The following is a 24,041-nucleotide window of genomic DNA, read 5'->3' as shown; positions in this document are numbered from 1 at the left end:
AAAAAACATAAGTATATTATCACAAGGTAATAAAGTTGGCACACAACTATGTTAGCTTATTATTTCCAGTCAAATCAATATACAAAAATCTTCAAAACTAGAAAGAAAAAAAAAAACACTGTATAAGCCTTATTTTACATTGCACAGTTAGATAAGAAAAAATGGAGTAAAACTACACTGACTAAAAGAAAATGCAGATTGAAAAAAGTTCAGGTGTACTATTGCATAATAGGATACTACAAATAGTGATAACATACTACATATTACTCTTAAATTATCAGAAAAATATTTAAAAGTTTTACCATAAAGAGAAAGTTAAATATTTGATTAAATAGATTTGTTCACCCTTATTGGACATTATACAACCCATATATGAACTATAACATCATACGGTTGCTAGTTAATACGCATAATCTTAGAAAATTTTTATTCATTCTCCTTTCTTAATTTGAAAGGCAAAGGAAGAGGCAGATACAGCTCCTCCGCTTGCCAATTGATTCTCAAAATGATCCCAACAGTCAGGGCCACATCATGCAAAGTGAGAAGCCCAGAAATCAATGTGTGGCAAAAATTAAAGTAGCCAAGCCATTAACTGCCACCTGCCTGGGTTAACATAGTAGGAAACTGGAATAGAAACAGGCTTTCAAATGATGATGATGATGACGACAACGATGACAACGATAATAATAAAAAGTACTGTGGTTATTCCTTGAATTGACAGTAGTAACTAGGAATCAAGGGCCGACATTGTGGTACAGCGCATTAAGTCACCACCAGTACTGCTGGCATTCCATATGGGAGGTGGCAGCTTGAGTTTTGATGCAGCTTCCCACTAACGCGCTGAAAAAGCAGCAAAAGGTGGCCCAAGAAAAGTGGGCTCCAACCTCAGCCCAGCTTTTGCCAACATTTGGAGAGCAAATTATCAAACAGAAGATCTCTCGCTCTCTCTCTTACTCTACTTTTGAAATACATAAACCTTTCCAAAAACTCCTTTATAAATGAAAAACCAGTAAGGAAGTGTGAAATTAATTCAGAGACAAAAGCAACCATTATAACTAGCAAGAGTTTTTAAGAGAACATGTAATTATAAATCTCAGTGTTCAGAAATAAGCTAAGAAACTTGTCAACTCAGAATCTGGATTCTTTCAGCCAGTTTCTTAAGGGCTCATAAAGAAGAAAAGCAGGGACTTTGTGACTCTACAATTAGTAGGCATAAAGCTAAAATACCTGAGAACTGAAAATGGGATAGACAGAGGACAATAAAGATAAGCTTTGGGAAATCAAACTTACTAATAAACCTTATGGAATAAACAATGCATCCAATTATACGTACTCTTAAAGAGAACTTGGTATTACATGTTGCTGGAACGAAATCCGTAAAAGGCAATGAAAAATCAATGTTTAGTGTTTCTCCACAGGCGGCCAGATACACTACAAAAAATAAGAAGTAAATTTACTTTTAAGCTTACTCAAATTTAAATATAAAAACTGCCTTAAATATGTATCTAAACAAAATTAAAGACAATATGTTTAGTCCAACATAAACTTGGAAATAGTTCTCTGAGAGTCTGCCAATATAATGGGGAAAGAAATCAATTCTAGTGTCTATTAAAACGAAAAAATCAATAGTAATTAATCTTTGTTTTTATTTGTCTTAACAAGAATATTTAATCTAATTTTAAAATTTCTTACCATTTTCCTGCTGCTTAGTAGAACAGTCAATCCAATTGTGCTGATTAGCAGCCCAAATCATTTCAAACTGATGAAACATGATCTTAAAATTCCAAGTATATGGAACAAATGAAAAAATGTCTGGAGCACTATCACTAGACCAGTCCTGAATTAAATCTAAAAGTATAGGGGCAGAGGACAAAAACGTAAAGTTAACTGAAATTCAGAAAATAAAACATATAGATTCTCTAAAATACTCAAAAATAAATTTTCCCTTTGCACCTAAAAAGAACTTTTATACTAGAATAAGTAAAAAGTGATTAAGATATAATTAAATTATTTGTTAATATACAAATGTTTACTTACATAATTCTAAACAGGAATAATTTTATGCATTTTTATAAATAAAGTTGAGCAGGCGTTGGGACACCTGATAATCCACTATTCACATATCCAACATTATTGATACATTTCCTTTTAATTATGTATTTAGACATTTATTCTACTCTACATACACATTCTTTTCATGGAACTCATTTTTCCATTATTTGACACGTGCTAATATAAATTTTGCAAGATAATTTACTAAAGAGATTTGCCAGGATTTACATTAACTATTTTCTATATGTGGATATTTAGTCTATGCAGATTTATGCATTATATACATAAATTTACAGTTTTGTACAAGATATTTACACACTCAGGATCCTTTTGTCAGTTTATAGTCCAGAAGCAGAACCAAAAACAAAGCTGAAGAATTAATTCAATGCTATCATAAATTATACAATTGCCTTCCAAAAGAACAAAATCCATTTGTACCAGAAAATTTATTCTTGACTTGCGATATCATTGGATCCTTTCTGCTAATATATTTCCTTCTACCTAATAATCTTCCTATCTTTTTTTATTTTCATTGTGTTGCTTGGACTGTACTGGGGTGAGGAGAGTCTCGATATTTTGTACTGAAAAGTAGTATCTTACTACAACTAGATCCCTTAATGACATTTTTCATGTTTATACATCCTTAAAAAGCCTACTGAGCATCCACTGTCTTTTATGCTCTGTTCTATACTCTTAATTAGAATGATGAAATTTCATCCATAGACTTGGTCTCTTAGAATTCATAATCAATCATTTTTGTTGATTATGAATTTGTTATATGTTTCAACTGCTGCCTCTTAAAATTTTATCGATATATTTTGGTTTTCTATACTTTATTTCTTAATCCCATTAAGTAAAATCTTTTCACACCGCTGATCTTCCATATGGTATCCACAACATTTTCTTCTGGCTCTGTATCATTTACATGTCTTATATATAATCCCAGCATAAACATATGCGAATACTATATATCCTTAGAGATGAGTCAAACTTACATGTATAGCACAATGTTCTGTATAGAAAATTACAAAGTATCTGTAAGGAACAACTGGAAGAACTACTGTGATACCAAAAACTCAGACCCTACAAAGTCCTGATCTTAAATTCTGGTTTTAATAGTTTACTAGCTATGTAATTATGGGAAAATGACTTGAGTACTGTAAAGTTTACTCTTTCATAAAATGAAGACTGGCACTGCCAGCAGTGTGGTGTAATAGGTGAAACTGCCACCTACAATGAGAGTATTTCACACGGGCAACAGTTTGAGTTCCAGCCGCTCCATTTCCAATCCAGCTCCCTCCTGCTTGAAGCCTGGGAAGGCAATGGAAAATGACTTAAGGGCTTCAGGCCCCTGCCATCCGTATGGGAGACCCAGAGAAAGCTCCTGGTTCCAGATTTTGGTCAGGCCCAACCCTCAATATGGAGGCAGTGATCCAGCAGACAGCGGATGTCACTCTTCTCTCCCTACACTGCCTTTCCAATAAACAAACTTTTTTTTAGATTTGAAAAGAAAATGAAGGTTTATTATACTAATTGAGGTATCTGAATGGCACTCAAGTAAACTGCAGGCAGTAATCATTCTATAAATTTGTGAAAGATATTTTAATAAAAACAGAATAATGTAAATATTTAATTTTAAAGGGCATCTTTAAATTGAAAAATAAAATGACAGATTCTATAATGAAAGTAAAAATAAATTTATGTCACATAAGGGATCAGTATTTGATGTTATATAAATTTAACATAGATGTGTTAACACAGGTTAACAGGTACCAAGCACACTTCCTCTAACAGACTGCCAGTGTAGGCTCCTGGCTAACTTCTGATTCTAATTGAATGCTAACGCACAACCTGTAGGTAACAGGTGACAGCCCAAATACTTGGGTCCCTGGAATCTACACAGGAGAATGAATATTGGAGTTCCAAGCCTATGGCCTCAGAATGATCCAGCTCCAGCTGCTACAGGATTTCTCTTTTCTATTTCTCTCTCTGCCTCTCTGCCTGCTTCCCTCTCATATTTAGTTATTTCAGTATACTATTATAGATGCAAACAATTGAAATAATGAAGTCATGCTAATGTCTAACTCAAGAACACAGAGAAACTGATTCATTGACCCCATTTTAACCTCCACTAGAACAATAAAAAGCAACAGCTTATCTGAATTCTTCAATTTATTTATAAACTCAACTTTTGGTTATTGTTTTTGAGGAGATTATGAAAAAACACAAAACACCTACATGAAAATAGTTAATTTGCTATCTGCAGCAGAATATGAAGTGTAAAAGTATGAATCATGAGGGCAGCAATGTGGTATAGTTGGTTAAATCGCTGCCTTCAATGCTGGCAGTCCACATCAGCGCCAGTTTGTATCCCAGATGCTCCATTTACAATACAACTCCTTAGTAAAGCAGTCCAGAAAGCAGAAGCAACACAAGTGGTTGGACCCCTACACCCTCCCTAGTGATCCAGGTGGAGTTTCAGGTTCCTGACTTTAGCCTAGACCAATCACAATCAGTGTGGGCATTTAAAGAGTGAACCAGCAGCAGATGGAAGATCTCCTCTCCTTCTCTATTTCTCCCTCTATCTTTAGTAATTTTTCCTTTCAAATAAATAAATATTTATATTGAATATAAAAGCAAAACATTGAACATAAATAAGTTATACATAATAAATCTCATATATATAATAAAGTGCAGTATATTTATACAATACTTATCTTAGAAAATTACCTGTAAAAAAGTTCTTCTGTGCAAAGATAAAATGATAGGTGGCTTTATAAACTTCTAATTCACACTGCCAGGTCTGTGGCATGTTCCATATTCGAGGATAGCTGGCATTGATATGGAACTGTAAAATAACCATTAAATAAAAAATGTAAGAGTTCAAAATGTGAAGCTGTGAGCAATATGAGAAATGAAGTCAAATACATTAGTAGTAAATTAAAACTTATTTTCCTACCATGAGGTTTTAGTACTGCTTTGACTAAAGGTCAATACCCACAATTACACTCAGCCACTTGAAATATTAAGCTATAATATTGACAGAAAACTAAAAAAAAAAATTCAACAAATTAGATCACCACTCTGACACTGTACTATCCCTAATTCCTCTTTAAGCTTCATCTGTTCAGTGAGAAGCTCAGTTTAGTGGACAATCAAGTGTCATGTATACTATCACACAAAGTGACACTGGGATTCCTGCAAAGGCAAAAGTTTCCGCCCAGGAACAGTACTGTTACACAGTAGGTACCTCAACAACAACTCAAGATTTCACTGAAGTGTTAAGTAGCCAGTTCAGTGTCTACTCAAATTATGGCGTTTGTTTTATTCTTAGTAATTAGTAATTACAAAATTTTTCTCTTAATTTACACACATATATAAGATGTCTACTTTGGTTTACCTACTAAAGACCTTATATCACCATCTTAGATAAAAGAATCTTCTCTAAATATCAACCATTCTATCTGTTGGCCATGACTTTTATTGTTGTTACTGATACTGTCCTCAGTTTTTAAAAAGTAATAATCCACCTGATTAATTAATCTTCAATCTGTACCTATAATCACGGACATTTCTAACTTTATCTGTTTCTAATCTGGAGCATTCCAAAGTATCAGTACTTTCTGTATATCTTACTCATTAACAGTACAACGGATTATATTATATAAATCCTAAAAAAGAGACCAATGGGACTAGAAAACATATGCTTAAAAATGTTGTCCATATATTATCCTATATGCATGGTGCCATACAAAATTAAACTGTCACAATACCAGTATCCTATGTAGGTGCCAGTCTGTGTTCCACTTACATCACTTCTGATCCAGCTCTCTGCTAACGGTCTCAAAAAAGCAGTGAACGATGGTGTAAAATATTTGATCCCCATGACCCAAATGGAAAATGTAAGAAGCTCCTGGCTCCTGGCTCCAACCTGGCCAAGCACTGGCTATTGCAGCCATCCAGGAAGTAAAACAATGGATGGAAGCTCTCTCTCTTTGTAAGCATGCACACACTTGTGTGTGTGTGTGTGTGTGTGTGTGTGTGTGTGTGTATGTCTTTGTCTAATTTTCACTATTAAATAAAATAATTAATTTTAAAACTTTCTATATAATTGGGATATTTACTCCATTCTTATAATGAAGTTTACAAACAATGATCTAACAGTTTTTCTTATTTTTCAAAGGTTAACCCCTTCACTTAGTATTCACTTCTCCACTCTAGCAGAGTCAAGTGAAATACCAAAGGAGGAATTCTGAGCACTGGAACTCCTTCCCATAGTAGGATCAAGAGCAGCTGATAATTGTTGAAGACGACCATTAGACTATTTCCAGTTTTATTATTTTCTATTTAAAAGTGAAACAAAATTCAAATTTCATTACAAATATTACAATCTAGACTTACTGCCAACATTTCTGCTTCTAAAAGTGTCCGATATTGCATGCTAGTTGTAGCATCAACATGCAAGAGTTGTCCTTTAATTGCAGGGGTATAACCTAATAGTAAAAGATAAAAAGCAAGAAACAAAAGAAAATCACACAATTAGAAAATATGTGGTCACAACCAACTCCTACCATCACCCAATGAAGGAATCACTGAGAAACAAAGCTCACTCACTATCTGAGCACACCTCAATGACAGGCTACTTTCTGATGTAACAACTGATTGGTTTTTTCATATAAAACCAATTTATGTTTTATGTTTTATGTTCATATAACAGGTAGTTTGACTTTACCTTCCAATATAATCTACATATCTATTCGCTAAAAAATAACTTTTAAGTATGCAAGGTGAACCCATGCTTTTGCTTCCACAGACTCAAGGATACGTATGTAATTTCAACTACTCCTAATTAAATGAGTTTCTGAACCATATAATTTATGTAATGGCAATTTTCCAAAAACATAGTCCATTCCCACCCAAGTCAGAAATGAAGAGTATTTCCTTTCTTGGTAGGGTTAATATCTGTTAATAATCATTTTTTAAAAGATTTATTCATTTTTATTGGACAATTAGATATACAGAGAGGAGGACAGACAGAGATAAGATCTTCCATTAAATGATTCACTCCCCAAGTGACTGCAATGGCCGGTGCTGAGTCAATCTAAAGCCAGGAGCCAGGAACCTCCTACAGGTCTCCCATGTGGCTGCAGGATACCAAGGCTTTGGGCCATCCTCAACTACTTTCCCAGGCCACAAGCAGGGAGCTGGATGAGAAGTGGAGCAGCTGGGATTAGAACCGGCGCCCATATGGAATCCCCGCACATCCAAAGCGAGGACTTTAGCTGCTAGGCCACGGCACTGGACCCATGTTTTTATTTATATTTCATTGCAAAGTCAGACATACAGAGAGGAGGACAGACAGAGATAAGATCTTCCATTAAATGATTCACTCCCCAAGTGAATGCAATGGCCAGTACTGTGCTGATCCGAAGCCGGGAACTCTTCCTCCAGGTCTCCCACATGGGTGCAGGGTCCCAAGGCCTTGGGCTGTCCTCAACTGCTTTCCCAGGCCACAAGCAGGGAGCTGGAAGGGAAGCAGGGCCGCCGGGATTAGAACCGGCGCCCATATGGGATCCTGGCATGTTCAAGGTGAGGACTTTAGCTGCTAGGCCATGGCGCTGGGCCCTATTAATAATAATTCTTAACCCACTGTGCCATGACGTTAGCTCCTACTAACACTAATTCTATGGTCATTATCAAACAGTTTAATTCAATATACTGCTGCCCAGTCCCACAACCCCAATCCTCAAAACAGCTGAATCTCTGGAAAAAAGTTTTAAATTTATTTGTTGTTATATATTGTTCTTGCCTAATACCTAAACCCACTTTCCCTTCAGTCACCTTAAAAGCTACTTAAGAACCTGACTGGGCCTTCCTTAGACCCCTAACTCACTCAGAGCTCTACAAACAGTTTGTTGAAGCACTTGCCACAAGTGTGCAATACATATGCTGGAGATACCAATCCCCTTACACACAAGTGGCCCCATCAGTGGGCCAACATTCACAAATTTTTGTGTGGTAAGATAAGTATTATTTCCCAAGTGTATCACTTTTAAAAAGATAAATGAACTTCCTCCTCATTTAGAGAACAATTATCAATACTATAGAATCTGATTGTACACCCGTTCTAGACCAATAATTAATGCTTTCCTAAGATAAGCTTATTCTTTCCATCTGCCTGCACTGAATTAACAGAGAATTTTAAACCCCAGAGAATTTGAAGCATCTCCATCCAGATCACTCTTACAAAGCTATCTAAGGTTTACTGGTCAGGAAAACAACCACAAAGTTACCAGTAAAAGACAATATGTGATTATCAGCTACGTTTTTAACAGTTTGTTTATTCAAGAAAGCTATAATTTTATGTGAGCTAAAGAACCTAGTCAACGCAACCCCTTACTCTTTAGTCACAGTAAAACCAAAGAGACAAAGAAATGAAATATAAAATTTTTAAAAAGAAAAAATTAACCAAACATAATAACAGTAACACTGCCAGTATATTATTTTAAAATACAAACAGGTTGCTATTCCCTTTACTCTTAGGTAAGAAAACAAGGGCCAAGCTTACAGCATAGTCAAGAAAGCCACCATGTGTGATGCCAGCTTCCCATTGGGGTGTTTTTCCTGCCCTGGCTGTTTCACTTACGACCAGCTCCCTGCTACCGGCCTGTGTATAGCAGAGGAAGATGAACCAAGTGCGTGGGTCCCTGCCACTCATTTGGGATATGTGGATAAAACTCCTGGCTCCTGATTTCTGCCTGTGCCAGCCTTGCCACTAGAGCCATATGATCTCTCCTCCATCTCATTTTATTTCAAATAAAATATATCTTTTTAATAAAGTAAAAAAAAAAGTTCATCTCAACTGCATCCAACTACAAATGTAGTAAGAAGATGGCAGTAACCAGATAGAATGAAGAAACCATACAACAATCTGATAAATTAAACAAAAGTATGTTTCATGTTACTAATTAACTTCTCTGGATACTTAAATTTTCAGATGTATAATGAACTTGTATAATAATCTCAGTTAAGAAGAAATAGCTATGAAAACATTATTTTTAATAACATTTTAATTATTTTAAATTACTATTTGCTTCTTATAACGATGATGTTCAAAGAGCCTAGCTTTCTTAAAATCTACTAACAACATAGTCTAAAACAAATTCTATTAGTCACTCAATTACTATCCATGTACCAGGTTCTAGATTCAACACTTGAAATACACCAGTAGAGACACAGCACTTAGAAACATAGCCCAATAATCTAACACAAAAATCATACAGGAAGAAAACTATAAACAATTCTCCAAAAGAACTGCTCAAGATCTGATAAAAGCACAGAACTATAAGACTTAGTTAGGAAAAAAAAAATGTTCCTTCTCTTTAGGTGATCAAATAATTTATTTCTGTAATATATACCCTTAATAGCTACAGGTTTATCAAATTACATTAAAAATAAACTCTATTAATGGTACCTGAAAAGGACTAAAAAACATTAACTGGACAATCATTTAGAAGAGAAAATAACGGTAACTTACCATTTTCTTCAACTGTCATTGGAATATTAATTTCTAAGTATGAGCCAGCCCCCACATTTACATGTACAGCATTTGTTTCCTACCAAGACAAAAGTTATACAAAGCATTCAGTATAATTTTATTCAAATCATACTTTTCAGTTATCTAAGAAATACAATTATCAATGTACTAAATACCTATTCAATGTCCCAAAAAACAGAAGATCAGATGTGCATCTAATATAAACTAAAACAAATTAGCCAAATATAGAGGAGGAAAGAAAAAATACAGTGTGAACATCTATTACTACTTAGTTCTTTCCATTATTTGGCCTTTAATAAAAGCATGATTAAAGGAACATACTTCTCATTCAAGGGGAGAGTTCACAAAAATTAACCTAAGTACAAGACTAATCACCAGAAAAATACTCTAGGAAATAACATTCAAATCAAATCCTAAACAATATTTTCTACTATATTATTACAAAAATTACCCTGTTTTTGGTAAACAGCAAATCAATTGTAGCATCTGCAATAATATTCATTCGTAGTTCAAAAGCAAGTATCTGTCTTGGTCTCCCAGGCTGAGCAACTTCAGAAACTTTCAAAACTTGGTAATCAGGTGGAAAGAAAAATTTCCATAAGCAATCTCTAAATAAGAAGGTCGAAAGAGTAACAGCATGTTAATCAAACAAAATTACCATTAATACGGGACCAAAGCCAGTATATCCATATCATTTAACAAATAAAAATCTTTTCTCTAATATTTTAAACTTTTAGAGATAACTGAGTTTAGAAATTTAACACCTACACTATTACAAACTTAGATATCAGTAAGGTCAAATCTGCACTGCTCAAGTGTACTGCAAGAAATTAAAGACACTCTACAAGTGTTTGAACAGTTAAAATGCCAAAGAAAGAATTGATTATCCACTCAGGACAATTTATTTAACCTGAAAAAAACCTGACCTCCTTTCCGTTGTACAACACAAAAATAATCTAACTTGTCTGAGACAATTAATGGCAACATTATACGGAAAAGACTTGGTAGTACACACAGAAGTTATAACTATTATTTCCACTGTTTTTAATCAATATCACATCAATAAGAGGTATAGACATCAAAGAAGCATGTAAGCATATAGAGATTAAGACTGTTATATATTTGCCTTCCCTGATTATTTCATACATTTGAAAGAACATAAGAAATTTTCAAATCAATCTCTCATGTGAGCCCAAGATTAGTGTAATATAGGTATAAAAATTTCAAGTGATAAACCCACAGTAATTAATTAGCAGTGCCATCTCCTTAAACATTTATCATTTTTTTGTGTGTGTGTGTGTTGGGAATTTTTGGAGCCTCTCTGCTAATTCTCTGTAAAATATACAACAAAGCTGTAAACTGTAATCTTCCTATTGTACTACAGAACAGCTTCAGAAACAGACTGTTTTCCCTTAGCAGCAGAACTTCTGCTAAAATAAGTTACTGAAGTAAATTCTTGTTTCATACTATTTTAGTGTCATGTTTCCATAACACAAAGACTATTCCCAAAATAAATACAACGGTATAAGAATTTTAGCTGGGATTTTGTATAAATATATTCCAGTACTTTTTAAAAGTGCTCAGTGAAATTAAACATAGTTTTAACAGAATTACCTTATTCAAATATAATGTAATCTGTTCGTATCAGATATCATTCTAATTGTTACTATCAAATAATATGTAATAGGCCTTTCAATCAAGAAAAATAAATTTTTCTGAAGATTTCTGAACTTAACTGAAATGAATTTAATCTGTTACTTAACCCTCGTGTTCTGTTACATCATGGCTATAATGTGATCTTGCTTTTAGGAAAAATTGTACCATAAGAATTTAAATCCAAACTTGCTGCTACTGTGCCTCAGGACGGGGCGTCTTGCTGAGATCCCGACTCCAGCCACCATGTGCACGTGGTGAGCTGTCCCTGGGCCTGACTGGGCTCCAGGATTGCTCCCTTCAGGGTGAATACACCGAGGGGGGAAGTCTCCATGACTGGGTAAGTCCAGGGCTTACCCACTGCCCTCAAAGGCCAGTGAATGGGATTGGGGAGGCGCACGACTTTGGGCCTGGGAGTTTAAACTTCCAGCAGCCTCCGGGCTGCTGGTGGGCCTCAGGACCAGGAAAGAGCGTCTTGCTTGGATCCCAGATGCCAGCCACCACACGCACATGGTGAGCTGTCCCGAGGCAGCCAGTGCGCCATTTGGTGCCAGGCTCTGCCTGCTGGAGGCCCAGCTTGGGAGCTCTTGGGTTTTGGTTCTATGAATCACTGCTTAGATAGCTCCAGGTTGATCCCACTGTGCTTCTGGGATGTGAGTCAATCCTAAAGATTCCCAATGACAGTAACTCTTCCTTTGAAAAACTTGTAATCACTGAACAATGCTGAGCACTGGACACCAATTCATGCATAAGCTAAGGGTCGGAGCTTGTTCAGCAGGATATCATATTACCTGACATGATGATGGATCAGCAGATGGGTCACATTAGGCAGGGTCATGACATTAACTAGCACTCGAGAGAACCACATCTGGGGTAGATTCTGTGGGGGATGTGTGGGGCCACATCCTATGGAAATTCTAGCCCGACTAGTTAGCTCAAGAGTTTGGGATGGTGATGGACTAAGCTAGGTGTGACCAAGGAGTCTGCCATCAATCACAGTTAAAGGAACCCACAACAATCTGGACTGGTCAAGGCAGCAGCACCGAAAAGTGCATCCTGAATGGGCTGTGGGGTGGGCCGGGCTACAACATTCACCAGCTCATACATGGCTAAGTGGAAGGCCACACCGTGCTGGGCACTGGCCTAAAACCCATTGGCATGTATGAGAACTGGGTCTGGGAGTGGATCAAGTGGAGGAACTTGGGAACTCCCCTGATGAGTCATAGCTCCCACTAGTGAACATGTGGTCCAGACCTGGGGGTCAGACAAGCTGGGAAAAGTAGCTCCAACAGCTGGCTAATGTGTCAATTGGTAATGGAACAGGGTGGGCCGGCAGGACTGAGCAAACCTTAGCCTACAAGTGAAACTAGAGACCAGCATGGAGCACAAATCATGCCGAACTAGGCTCTTGCACCTACTGGTCTGTGAGAGTCAGGGACACTAAGCCACAGTGTCTAAGGCAGAGGTCAGGACAGGTGAGGCGATGAGCTAAGCTAAGTCAGAGCAACTGCTGGCATGTGTGTGATCTATGGCTGGGAACAGGCCTGGTTGGGGAGCTAAGGGGACATCCTAACTGGGATGAGGTTCCCACCAAGGGGCGCACGTGCTGGAATGGGTGCTGCATTGTAATCAGGGAACAGATGTAGTCTCCCTTGGCACTAGTGTGGACTGGGACTGGATGCACCAGGCCAAGCCAGACTCCAACACCCTCTGGTGTCCCAGAGGACCAGGGTAAATGTGGGACTGACTAGGCTAGGTCTCAACCCCGACTGAGCCATGTGTGAGCCGTATGTAGGTATGGACCAGCCATGGCTGGGCTGAAACATCCAACAGCAAGAACCAGTTTGGGTTAAAGACCAGTCAGGGAAAGCCACTGTTCCTGCTAAGACAGGTGGTGGACTGAGTGGGGCTGGCTCATGGACGCCCTAGTATGCACAAAATCTGGCATTGGGAGGGGTTCTGATGGAGGAGCCTGGGCAACTCCTCTGGCAGGACACAGAACCTGCAGGTAAGCACAAGAAACATGATAGGAAACAGCCCAGAGTGGGTCATGTAAAGTTTCCCACTGGCATACATTTGCCATGGGTCGGGGGAAGACCAGGCTGAATCAGTTCACATCATCCACTGGTAAATTTGAACACCAGAACAGAGTGTGGGTCGGGCCAGGTTCAGTCACAACAAAAACTAGTGCACAATAAGGAATGCCAAAGTGAGGTTGCCTGAGCCAGATGTGACCGCAGCACCCAACCAGCACACATGAGAACCAGGAAGGGAGTGGGAAGAGCTGGCAGGGGAAATATGGAGGGATCCCTTGCCAGACAGCTACTCCCACTGGAGACCGTGTGCTGGGATGGGAGCAGACCAGCATAAGCAGGGCTACAACAGCTGTGCGCATCAGGTGGACTAGATCAGGGAAAAGCCAGGTTGTGCTAATTATTCCTATTGTGCAAGCATAAATTAGAGTGTTTGAGGGTTGTTTGGGCTTAGCTACAACATTAGCTGGCAGAAGTTAGCACTGGGGGCTAATTCTGTCAAGTCAAACCACAGAACCACCTGAAGAGTACATAAACCGGGAGTGAGAGATACCTGGGAGGGAAATAGTGGTCACCTCCCTCTTGGGTTACTACTCCCATGGGAGTGCACGAAAACTAGTACAGGGGCTGGAGTGGCTAGACAGAGGCACTCAACAACATCCATGTGGGCTGCATGGTGGAGCTGGTTAGATGGAACATGTATGAGAGCCAAATGGGATGTGGGACAGACTGGGCTAGTCTGCCACACATACTGGCAAACCAGGGTAGGGGCGAGCCTGGTCGGGGTTATTGTGGGTCGCTCCGACTAGGCTGTAGCTCCCACTGGTTTATGTGAGGGCCGAGTATGTGCTGGGCAGAACCAGGCTGGACTGCAACATCCATTTGTTTACAGTGGAAGTCGGGACTTGAAAACAGAACCAACCCAGCAATTGCAACCACCAGCTGAATAGGGTGATGGACTGTGCTGAGCCCTGTGCTTGCTAGAACACACAAGAACCTGGACTGGGAATACCTCAAAGTTTCTTTGGGGATCTCCCCAATCTAAATGCAGGATGCAGAACCCTAAACAAGAAAAGACACAGGACAGAACAAGTCAATCAACCACCTCGGCTATATGTTGGGAGCGAAATACTGGGCAAATGGAGACTCTATGAGGGACTATGTCAATCAGTGGATTCTTCAATGACCTCATTGTGCTCAGAGTGGCAAGATTGGCAGCAATTCATAACTTGTGAACTGTCAAAGCCATTTGAGCAAGTATCTCAGAGCATTCCCCACATCTGGGACTTGGGGTGGGTGGGGAAATTGGGTGGGGCTTCTCCCTTAATATCCTCCTTCACCTCAGATACATGAAGGAAACAATATGGAAACAATAGTCTTACCCACTTCCCTATAGCCCTTGAACCTTTTTACCCTAATTAACTATGTAAAGATTGCCCAAAATATAATAAAAAAAAATTTAAATCCAGTAAGCACTTGCTTTATGACCAAAAATTGTAAGCTCTATTATTTTCAAGTTTATTAAATAACCTAACCAAGAACATAGTGAAGAATTTTACTACTGTATTGCAAATAACATTCATTTATCACACAGCCAGCTTGTTAATTAGTTACTTAATGTGGCAGATATTCCTGAATGCTAAAGTTACCAACATTATAAAACATACAACTTGAAAACATGTATAATTATTCTAATAATGTTAGATAGGCAGCACTTTTTCAAAATTAATAAAGTATAAGCAAATCCAGTATACATAAGTCAGTATCAGCCTCTTTGATTGATGGATCTATGGTCCAGCAGAATTTGCTTTAGCAAATGTATCACTCAGATATTCACTTTGAACAATGTCCACCTACATAAATATTTAGATGTTCCCTTATGATGAGTAGAAAATGTCTCCAGCTTTAATATTCTTCTATAGGAAGATGGTGAATTAGTTCATTATTTCTCTACCAGTAAGTTTACTGTCTGGATCAAAAATATTTAATGATATTAATCTTTCTTTTAAAATGCATAAAAATATTAAACTAGTTGACTTTAAAAAGAGGCAGAGAGAGCTACTGGTTCATATCCCAAATGCAAACATAAGTCAAGGTTGGGTAAGAGCTGAGTAAGAGCTGAAGCTGAGAGCTGGGTTTCTCTCACACGTATAGCGGGAACCCAACCACACGAGCCAATACAGCTGCCTCGCGGTGTCTGCAGCAGCAAGAAGCTAGAGCAAGGCCTCAAACAGAAGCACCCCAATGTAGGATGCAGACATTTCAACCAACAGGCTAAACACCTCTCCCATGATGATATTCTACATTTGAGAGCTTTATTAAAACGGCAAATACTCAAGTACCTCTGCCTATCGGCCCACGGTCCATAATTAAAATCTGTTCCTTTACCACAAACTATATCCAGACCCCAACAGGGAGGCAAGTCCTGCAATTTGCAATCTTCACTGCTTATTTCTCCTTCAACATTTTCTTCTATTTCTTCTGGTACAAGTCCTAAATTCCAAAACATAATATAAAAAGGTAGTTACATTAAAATGACTATTAAACATACAATAAAAAGGTAGTTACTTGTAAATGATTACTAAAAATTTTCCATAGATCAGCAATTCTTAAGTTGTTTGGTTTCAAAACACTTAAAAATAATTATGAACCCACAAAATTACTTTTGTATTATATCTATCAAAGTTAACTGTGTTAAAATTAAAATTTAGAAACTCAAAATATTCTTCCTAATTAAAATTTTGCAAGATTCAGATTTTCACACTGAAGTTTAAAGCAATCCCTAACTACCCCTTTAAATAAGACACATGCTCCATGAAAATAAAGTTAGTAGTTCAGCCTGCACTTCAATCACACAGTATTTTTTCCAAAAGACACTAGAATACTTTGGCACACAGCAGAAGTACTTTATGTAACTTCTGCAACTTGTCATACCTAATTCTAAGAAGACTTTACTGAAGGGCCAATATTTGATACACTTAGTAATTTTTATTGCTTAGCTTTTAAATGGCACTACAGCTTTTCTTTTACTGTGAATGTATTGCAGTGAAGACACAGTGACTACTAATATATTTAGGAACCACTGCCTTGGTTCATGTGAACTTACCAGCAAAATGCACAAATGTCAATAAGGTGAAAAGACAAGTAGCATCATACTTTTTGAAAATACTTTGGCCCTCCAAGTCCAGATAGGCACAAAGGGATCAGAAATAGGGAACAAGATTTTTAGAAACTGTTATTTAATATCTTGACAATAGGATACTGGACTTTTTATCATAGTCTATATCTACAATGTCACAATACACTTACACAGAAGAATAATGGACTCGTGACTGTTTCTGAGGGATACACTATTGTAATAATACAGGAAAAAGCAATGGGGGAGAGGAGGTGTGGAAAGAGTGCAAGGCAAAATCCCTGAACCCACAGAACTACCATGAAAAATAAAAACATTTTAAATTGTTTAGATATTATAAAATGTAAATTATCTGTCAGCTCTATAACTAGCTAGATTTAAAAACATTAAATTTTAAGCCTCAAATCTAACATAATGAAATAATCTTTCTAAACCAAGCTGAACTAACTTAACTATTACCACATTATTTCCTAACGGTTTTTACTCATAGCCATTTTCAATTTTTGAGGTGTATCTGTGAAAACAAAAATTAAAGGAAAGATTATAATATTGTTTTAGTCTAAAATACTGATTCAACTTTTAAAAAACGACAGGCATTAGGTAAACACATTCATATCAACATTCCCTGTTTATTGATACTTGCTTATATCCTAAATAAGTAGGTTTAAAATATTATCAGCACTTCAAAGAGACAGAATTGCAGGCTATAAAACATGTTTTAGAAAAATAATACCTGGCTCATCCATGTAATAGTAGATATCAACATCATTTGATTGCATCACTACAAAACCTTCTCCCATTAACCTTGGAGGTCTGCAAAAAGGAGGGGTAAGAGCAAAATATAACTGAAGAATATAAAATGTTCAGTATTTTAGTGCTGAGACTAAGTGAGCACTTAAATAGCAAACACAAATATCACCTTAGAAAGGGGAAAACATTTTTCATATAGCTAACTGTCCTAATAAGTCATTCCATAAGTGTAACCTACATTAGATCAAACAGTAAACAGTATAAAATTGATCAGTAAAATAGATCAAGAAGTAAACATTTGCCATATGTTTTCCATTTTAAGTTCAGAATTCTATAAATCAATTTAAAAGAAACGTCAAAATTAAGAAATGCTCTAACGGAATAATCATTCTTCATTTACAATAAAATTAAACCATTTTATATTAATATCTCAAAACTAAATAATATGTATTCTGTCTGTATAATAAAATGTAAACATTCAGAAACATTGTCATTTTTGTCTACAACTTAATACAACCCATATCCAAGTATAGTTTATCACCTTGAAATAAACATCTTGAACTCATAGTGTAGAATAGATGTTTCTCTGTTAGCAAAATTAACTTCTCAATCATTATAAAACAATATACCACTATGAAAATTTTTCTTCAAACTATATATTCTAATACAGAGGTTGATGCTTAACTTCATGATTTAATTTTTATACTTTAGAAAAGTAAAAAATCTAATCTTAAATGTCTTCACATAAATGATTAACAGAATACCTTTCCCCTACTTGGTAGCAAGTTTTAAACTCCAGATTTATTCAATATACAACTTAATATAAAAAATGAATAAATAATTACATATATGTCCCGCACTCCAAAAAATGCTTAAACAAGTTCATGATCTTGTGAACAACAAGATCAGGTCGACCCTTAGCCACCACGGAGCTCAAAAGCAGAACAACCACGCTCTATTATTCTACTCAATCCCTAGAAAACTCACAGCAAGCTAGTAGACTTAGAACAGATGAGAAGCAATCACGCTCCTCAGATGAGACCACAGAGTCTCCTGAAGAAAAAACAGACGGAGGAAGTTCACCATCCTACCCACAAAGGTATGGCCTGGGCTCAGAGAAGAGTTACGAATCTACTGTTCCCTCCGGTTCTTCCCAGGCACTCCTACACATCAAGGTGAATATAGTGTGCGTCACCCATCAAGCCTCCTAAACACAACCAGTTACTTCACAGAAGGGAAGAGGGATCTGGGAAACTAAGTAGAAAACTAAAAATCATTTTTGTGGAATCACCTAAATAAATGTCAAGTGGGTAATAAAACTGTACTATCCTAAGTCCACCAAGTTTTCCAACAAAATTTTTATTCAATTTTAAACTTTTACTAACTCGAGAGGCACACCATAACAAATCTGAAGAATTTACTATTTAGTCATGCCTTCATAAAATAACTGTCATATGCATTTCCTATCACAAAAAATGATTTAATTTGATTTAATTGCCCAAAATAAGTTTTTAAAATATAAGAATACTGAGATGGGGGAAAAGCACAGAAAAATTGCATTTATAACGACACAGAAAAATATTGAAAACTAGTTTATCAGTGCGTTATATGTCCATTTGTACCCTAAAGCAAGACTATCTAGGATTATGCATTAATAGAGACATACTGCGTACAATATATACCTGGTTATTGTATAACTTATGGCAAAGAAATTAAAAGGACAATAAAGGGTTTAAGCTGATATCTGCTAAAAAGAACTTATTTGCTATTCTTACAAAATTTCCTTACTCATCATTTTGAAGACCAACGTATCTTGGACTGGGAACAAGCATGACTCGAACATTTTCAAGCTTTCCTTTCACAATGTGCATGAATTGATCAAGGTGACTTGAAGGTGGTTTTGTAGTGTAAGTTAAGAGGGCATCATCAAAGTTGATGCACAGAGTTTGAGGTTGGTAATGATTTCCAAAGGCCAAGCGTCCCTAAAATATAGACAAAAAGATATTACACCACGCTCTTACACCTGAGTGACTGAGTAACAATTTCAGGCAATAGCTAAATGACTCTACTTTAATTATAGATGCTATTTAAATTATTCCACTGATCAATCTAAGCCAAGTGTTTAAAGATATTTTAAAGTAACTTTAAATAGTCATAAAAAAAAACAACCTTTAGAACCTAATAAATGTATCTTAAAGCAATATTGGTGTCAAACCTCACTAGGTTCCTCACTAGGGACTGAAAACACTTTTCTTGGAAAAAAAGCTGTATTTGCAAAACTAAGTTCTACATTATTAACTACCAAGCATTAACTATAGTAAGGATTTACTTACTGTGCTCACATTGACCTTTATAACTGGAATAAGTGATCTCCATGAAGATGTGGGGTCCTGAGATTCTGTTTTTACTTTCACTCTGAAAGAAAAAAACATCAAACACTTAAGCACTTGGGGAAATACCTGATTTTCTTACAATATACGTTACTACCATCAGCTACACTTTATCAACATTTAAACACCACTCCATCAAATAAAGCAATGATCCTATAAGGCAATCTTTTAAATCTCATATACTCAATGCATGTTTTGAATTATCACATAATATTCCATAAATATGTACAACTAAGATAAATTATAAATGGGTAATAGAAGTTTAACCTAGGGTTTAAAATGGCCAAATCATGCATCAGAGTGTCTAAGCTATGACCTATGATTCCAGAATAATATGAGCACCAATTTGAGTCCTGATCACTCTACTTCCAGTCCATTTTCCTGCTAATGCACCTAGAAAAGCAGCAGAAGATGGCCCAAGTGCTTGGGTCCCTACCACCCAAATGGGAGAGATGGATGAAGTTCTGGCTCCAGGTTTCTGCCTGGCCCTGCCCTGGCCACTGGAGCCACTGTGGGAATGAAACTGAGAATGGAAGATTCATTTTCTTGCTCTTGCTTTACCTCAGTACCTCTTTGACTCTTTCCTTCTCTGTTAACTCTGCCTTTCAAATTTCTTAATTTAAAACATTACTCAGGAATCAATTTAAGGGGTAAAATATCTGTACACTGAAAAGTATAAATCACTAATTAAATAAGCATAATATATAAGTAAATGGAACGATATCTTGCATTTATGGAGTGTAAGGATTGGATTAATGCCAAAATGGATGTTATAATCCCCCATCAAATCTCAGTGGTAACTTCTTTTCAGAAATGAAAAATTCTGTATAGCATCTTGAATAGAACAATGAATAATTCTAAATTGTGTATAGAACCATGGGGGGGAGGGGAGCCTTGGATAGCTAAAGTACTCTTGAACAAAACAAAAAACACAAAGCATGAGCCTCCTACAATCATTGCAGCACCTGACTTCAAAATACATCCCAAAGTAAAAGTAATCAAAACAGCATAGCCCTGTCAAAAAAAAACGAAAACATAAGCCAAAGAAACAGAATAGCGTGTCCAGAAATAAATCCAAACCCTTATGGTTAATTGATTTTATTTTAAAGATTTATTTATTTTTATTGGAAAGTCAAATATACAGAAAGGAGGAGAGACAGAGAGGAAGATCTTCCATCCAATGATTCACTCCCCAAGTGAGTGCAACAGCCAATGCTATGAGGGTCAGAAGCCAGGATCCAGGAACCCCCTTCGGGTATGCTACATGGGTGCAGGGTCCCAAAGCTTTTGGCCGTCCTTGACTGCTTTCCCAGGTCACAAGCAGGGAGCCGGATGGGAAGTGGAGCTGCTGGGATTAAAACCGGTGCCCATATGGGATCCTGGTGCGCTCAAAGCGAGGACTTTAGCCTGTAGGCCACGCCACTGAGCCCTGGTTAATTGATTTTTAACCAAGAACACACCATGGGGGAAGAGTCATTCTCTACAGTACTGTTGGGAAAGCCAGATATGTATAAACAGAAGGATGAAATTAGACCTCTACCTCACACTATACACAAAAATCAATTCCAATATTTATAGAGTGAAGCTATGAAATTATTAGAAAGCATGAGGGAAAAGTTCCATAACATAAATCAAGAAAAGGATTTTTTATATAAATCTACATGCACAAGAAACAACCCATATATTAAGCGATAATCCATGCATTAAGTAAAAATGTTTGCAAATAATATATCTCATAGGAGGTTAAAATTCAAAAACCATATGATTCATTTTCATCTTCTTTCTTCTTTTTCTCCACATAAATTACTGTTGGTATATCTGGAAGCAATCTATTCCTCTGTCCTCCCTCTGCTACCAACTACTTTGATAATAAGCTCTTGCACGAACTGTGACAACTTGCCTCCATCTGGTCTCCCTGGCTCCCACCCCACCATGTCAGATGACACTGAGCCATTACTGTGCTGCAAGGTCGGGGGCAGGAGCAGAAGTGATGAAGTATAAAGTCACATCTGCATGTTAGCTAAAAATCTTGTTTCTTCAATTTCAAATTTTATTCAAGTTGTTCTTTATAAAACTTGGATTCCTTTGCCTTTAATCATTTCTCCATCAATTAACATGTTCAGGACTACTCTTTACACCTACCTGTAAACACCAACTAAAGAACAAAGCAATTCCTTAATCATTAACCTTTAAGGTGAACATCTCAGTTTCTTTTATTTTTCTGTAAACCATGGCAGTCAAGCGTATGAAAGGGAATCTAAACTATTAAGCATTGACTCATTCTAAATCATTTTATCCAAGCATTTTTCTCCAATGCTTACAAAAGTATTCTTTAATGATCTCTTATCAGTGAAATCTAATTACCTTAAAATTTGTTTTCTCTGAATAATGTAATAAACTGCAACATTATTTCATCACTGAATTCTGGAAACAATCTGAGTTTTTTTTTTTTTTAGACTTATTTATTTACTTACTACTTATTTATTTGAAAGGCAGAGTGACAGAGGTAAAGACAGAGATTTTTCATCTGCTGGCTCACTCCCCAAGTGCCCACAACTTGGAGCTTTAATGGGAAGCTGAATCAGCACAGGCAGCTAACTGAATCCAACAACAGACATATCAACAGCATCATCCATCAGGACCAAGTGGGATTTATCCCAGGGATATGAGATGGTTCACCATACGCAAATCAATACATACAATATATATTAACAAACTGTACAATAAAAACCATGATTCTCTTTACAGATGCAGAGAAACATTCAATGAAACAGAACATCCTTTCACAATAAAATCCTTAATTAAATTAATTAATTTAATTAATACAAGTAACACTTCTCAACACAATCAAAGCAATAATGACAAACCCACATTAAACTGAACGGGGAAAAGCAGGAAGCATCTCCATTAAGAAACAGACCAAAAAAGGAATGCCACTTTTCACTACCACTGTTAAGTATAGCTCTTGGATTTTTATCAGACATTAAGCAGGGAAAATCAATTAAAGGGATACAAATTGGAAAGAAGTCAAATTATCCTTGCTTATAGTTGACATGATCGTACATACAGGGGAACCAAAAGATAACACTAAGAGACCATCAGAATTCAACAGAGTTTAGCAAAGTTGCAGCTTATAAAATCAACAAAATCTAATAGCATTTATAAGGAAGGAACATTTAAAATCAAACCCATTAATGATATCTACAAAAAATCTAAATACATTGAAATAAAGTTAACCAATGATACGAAAGACCACCACAGTGAAAATACAAGACATTAAAGAAAGAAATAGAAAACACAAAAACCAGAAAAATTTTTCAAGTTTGCAGATTAAAAGAATATCATCTACCATCAAGTGTCCATATCACAGAAAGCAATTTACAGTTTGAATACAATTCCAATCATAACAAAGATACTCTTCTCAGATCCAGAAAACGATTCTGAAATTCATTCAGAACACAAGAGTTTCCAAATAGCTAAAACAGTCTTAAACAACAAAAATAAAGCTAGAGGTTTAATACCAGATTTCAAGATACATTATAGGAACTTAAAATAACCTGTTTATTTTTGCACAAAAACATGGTAAGAATGTTGGTGGGTAGGTAACTAATACAACTAAAATGAATCTACCATATAATTTTGTCATCCCACTCTTTGGAATTTACCCAAAGGAAATGAAATCTAGATATGACAGAGTCACTTGCACCCCCATGTTTCAGTTTAACTCACAATAACCAAGATGTGGAACCAACCTAGATCAGCTGATGACTGATAAAAGAATGTGGTATACATACACTATGACATGCTAATCCGGATAAAATAAGAAGGAAATAGTGTCTTTTGCAACAAAATGAATGCAACTAGAGGCCACCATGCTAAGTGAAATAAAACAGTCCCAAAAAGACAAATACTATGTTTTCTCTGATATGATAGTTAATACAGAATGCACACAAAAATGTAAGAATGAAATGGACATCTTGTGATTTGATTATTGTTTATAGCCATTGTATATATTCCAGTGGAACATTGTCTTTCTACTTTTTACTTGTTGAACACTGTGCTTAGTGGTACACTAAGCCTGTAATACAAAGTAAACCGAACACATGTTGCTGTAAACATTAAAGCAGAAAATAACAGAAGGAATTAGGGGCTTTGAAGAAGGGAACGAAGTCACTATACTTAATCTTCTTAGAATTTTATCTATTAAATACATGAAAACTGTCCCCTCGGTATTAATAAAAACAATTTTTTATTTGGGGGATTTGTTATTGTTTTATTATTTTCCACGATACCATTTTGTATTTCTACACCTATAGGGAGTCATGCCTCCCCCTCTTCTTTTTCACTCCTCATTCTCCCCATCACCATTTTTTCCCAGTATTATCACAACAGCACAGTCCCTTAATTCAAGTTACAAGTGTTAACTTTCCAATATTTAAATGTGTCATAACATAATAAAAGCAAAGGTA

At 36.4% G+C, this 24,041-nt stretch overlaps 1 protein-coding gene across 3 annotated transcripts in view; it reads right to left on the bottom strand.

The window, feature by feature from the left end:
* The window catches only part of KIAA1109 (KIAA1109 ortholog), a 182,002-nt gene that overhangs the window by 134,139 nt on the left and 23,822 nt on the right, over positions 1-24,041 (bottom strand). For all 3 annotated transcript variants that reach the window (XM_040967356.1, XM_040967357.1, XM_040967358.1), the window contains exons 8-17: positions 19,516-19,597; positions 18,971-19,164; positions 17,166-17,245; positions 15,639-15,789; positions 10,062-10,218; positions 9,590-9,668; positions 6,454-6,545; positions 4,783-4,900; positions 1,693-1,848; positions 1,334-1,431 (exon numbers count right to left, since the gene is read on the bottom strand). In XM_040967356.1, the coding sequence (XP_040823290.1) occupies positions 1,334-1,431; positions 1,693-1,848; positions 4,783-4,900; positions 6,454-6,545; positions 9,590-9,668; positions 10,062-10,218; positions 15,639-15,789; positions 17,166-17,245; positions 18,971-19,164; positions 19,516-19,597 (1,207 nt within the window). The remainder of the gene's footprint in view (positions 1-1,333; positions 1,432-1,692; positions 1,849-4,782; positions 4,901-6,453; positions 6,546-9,589; positions 9,669-10,061; positions 10,219-15,638; positions 15,790-17,165; positions 17,246-18,970; positions 19,165-19,515; positions 19,598-24,041) is intronic.

The sequence above is a fragment of the Ochotona curzoniae genome, unplaced genomic scaffold, assembly GCF_017591425.1.
Source record: "Ochotona curzoniae isolate NIBS_2020 unplaced genomic scaffold, NIBS_Ocur_1.0 scaffold_4506, whole genome shotgun sequence".
NCBI classification, from domain to species: Eukaryota; Metazoa; Chordata; class Mammalia; order Lagomorpha; family Ochotonidae; genus Ochotona; species Ochotona curzoniae.
This window is presented reverse-complemented; position numbering and strand designations above follow the sequence as displayed.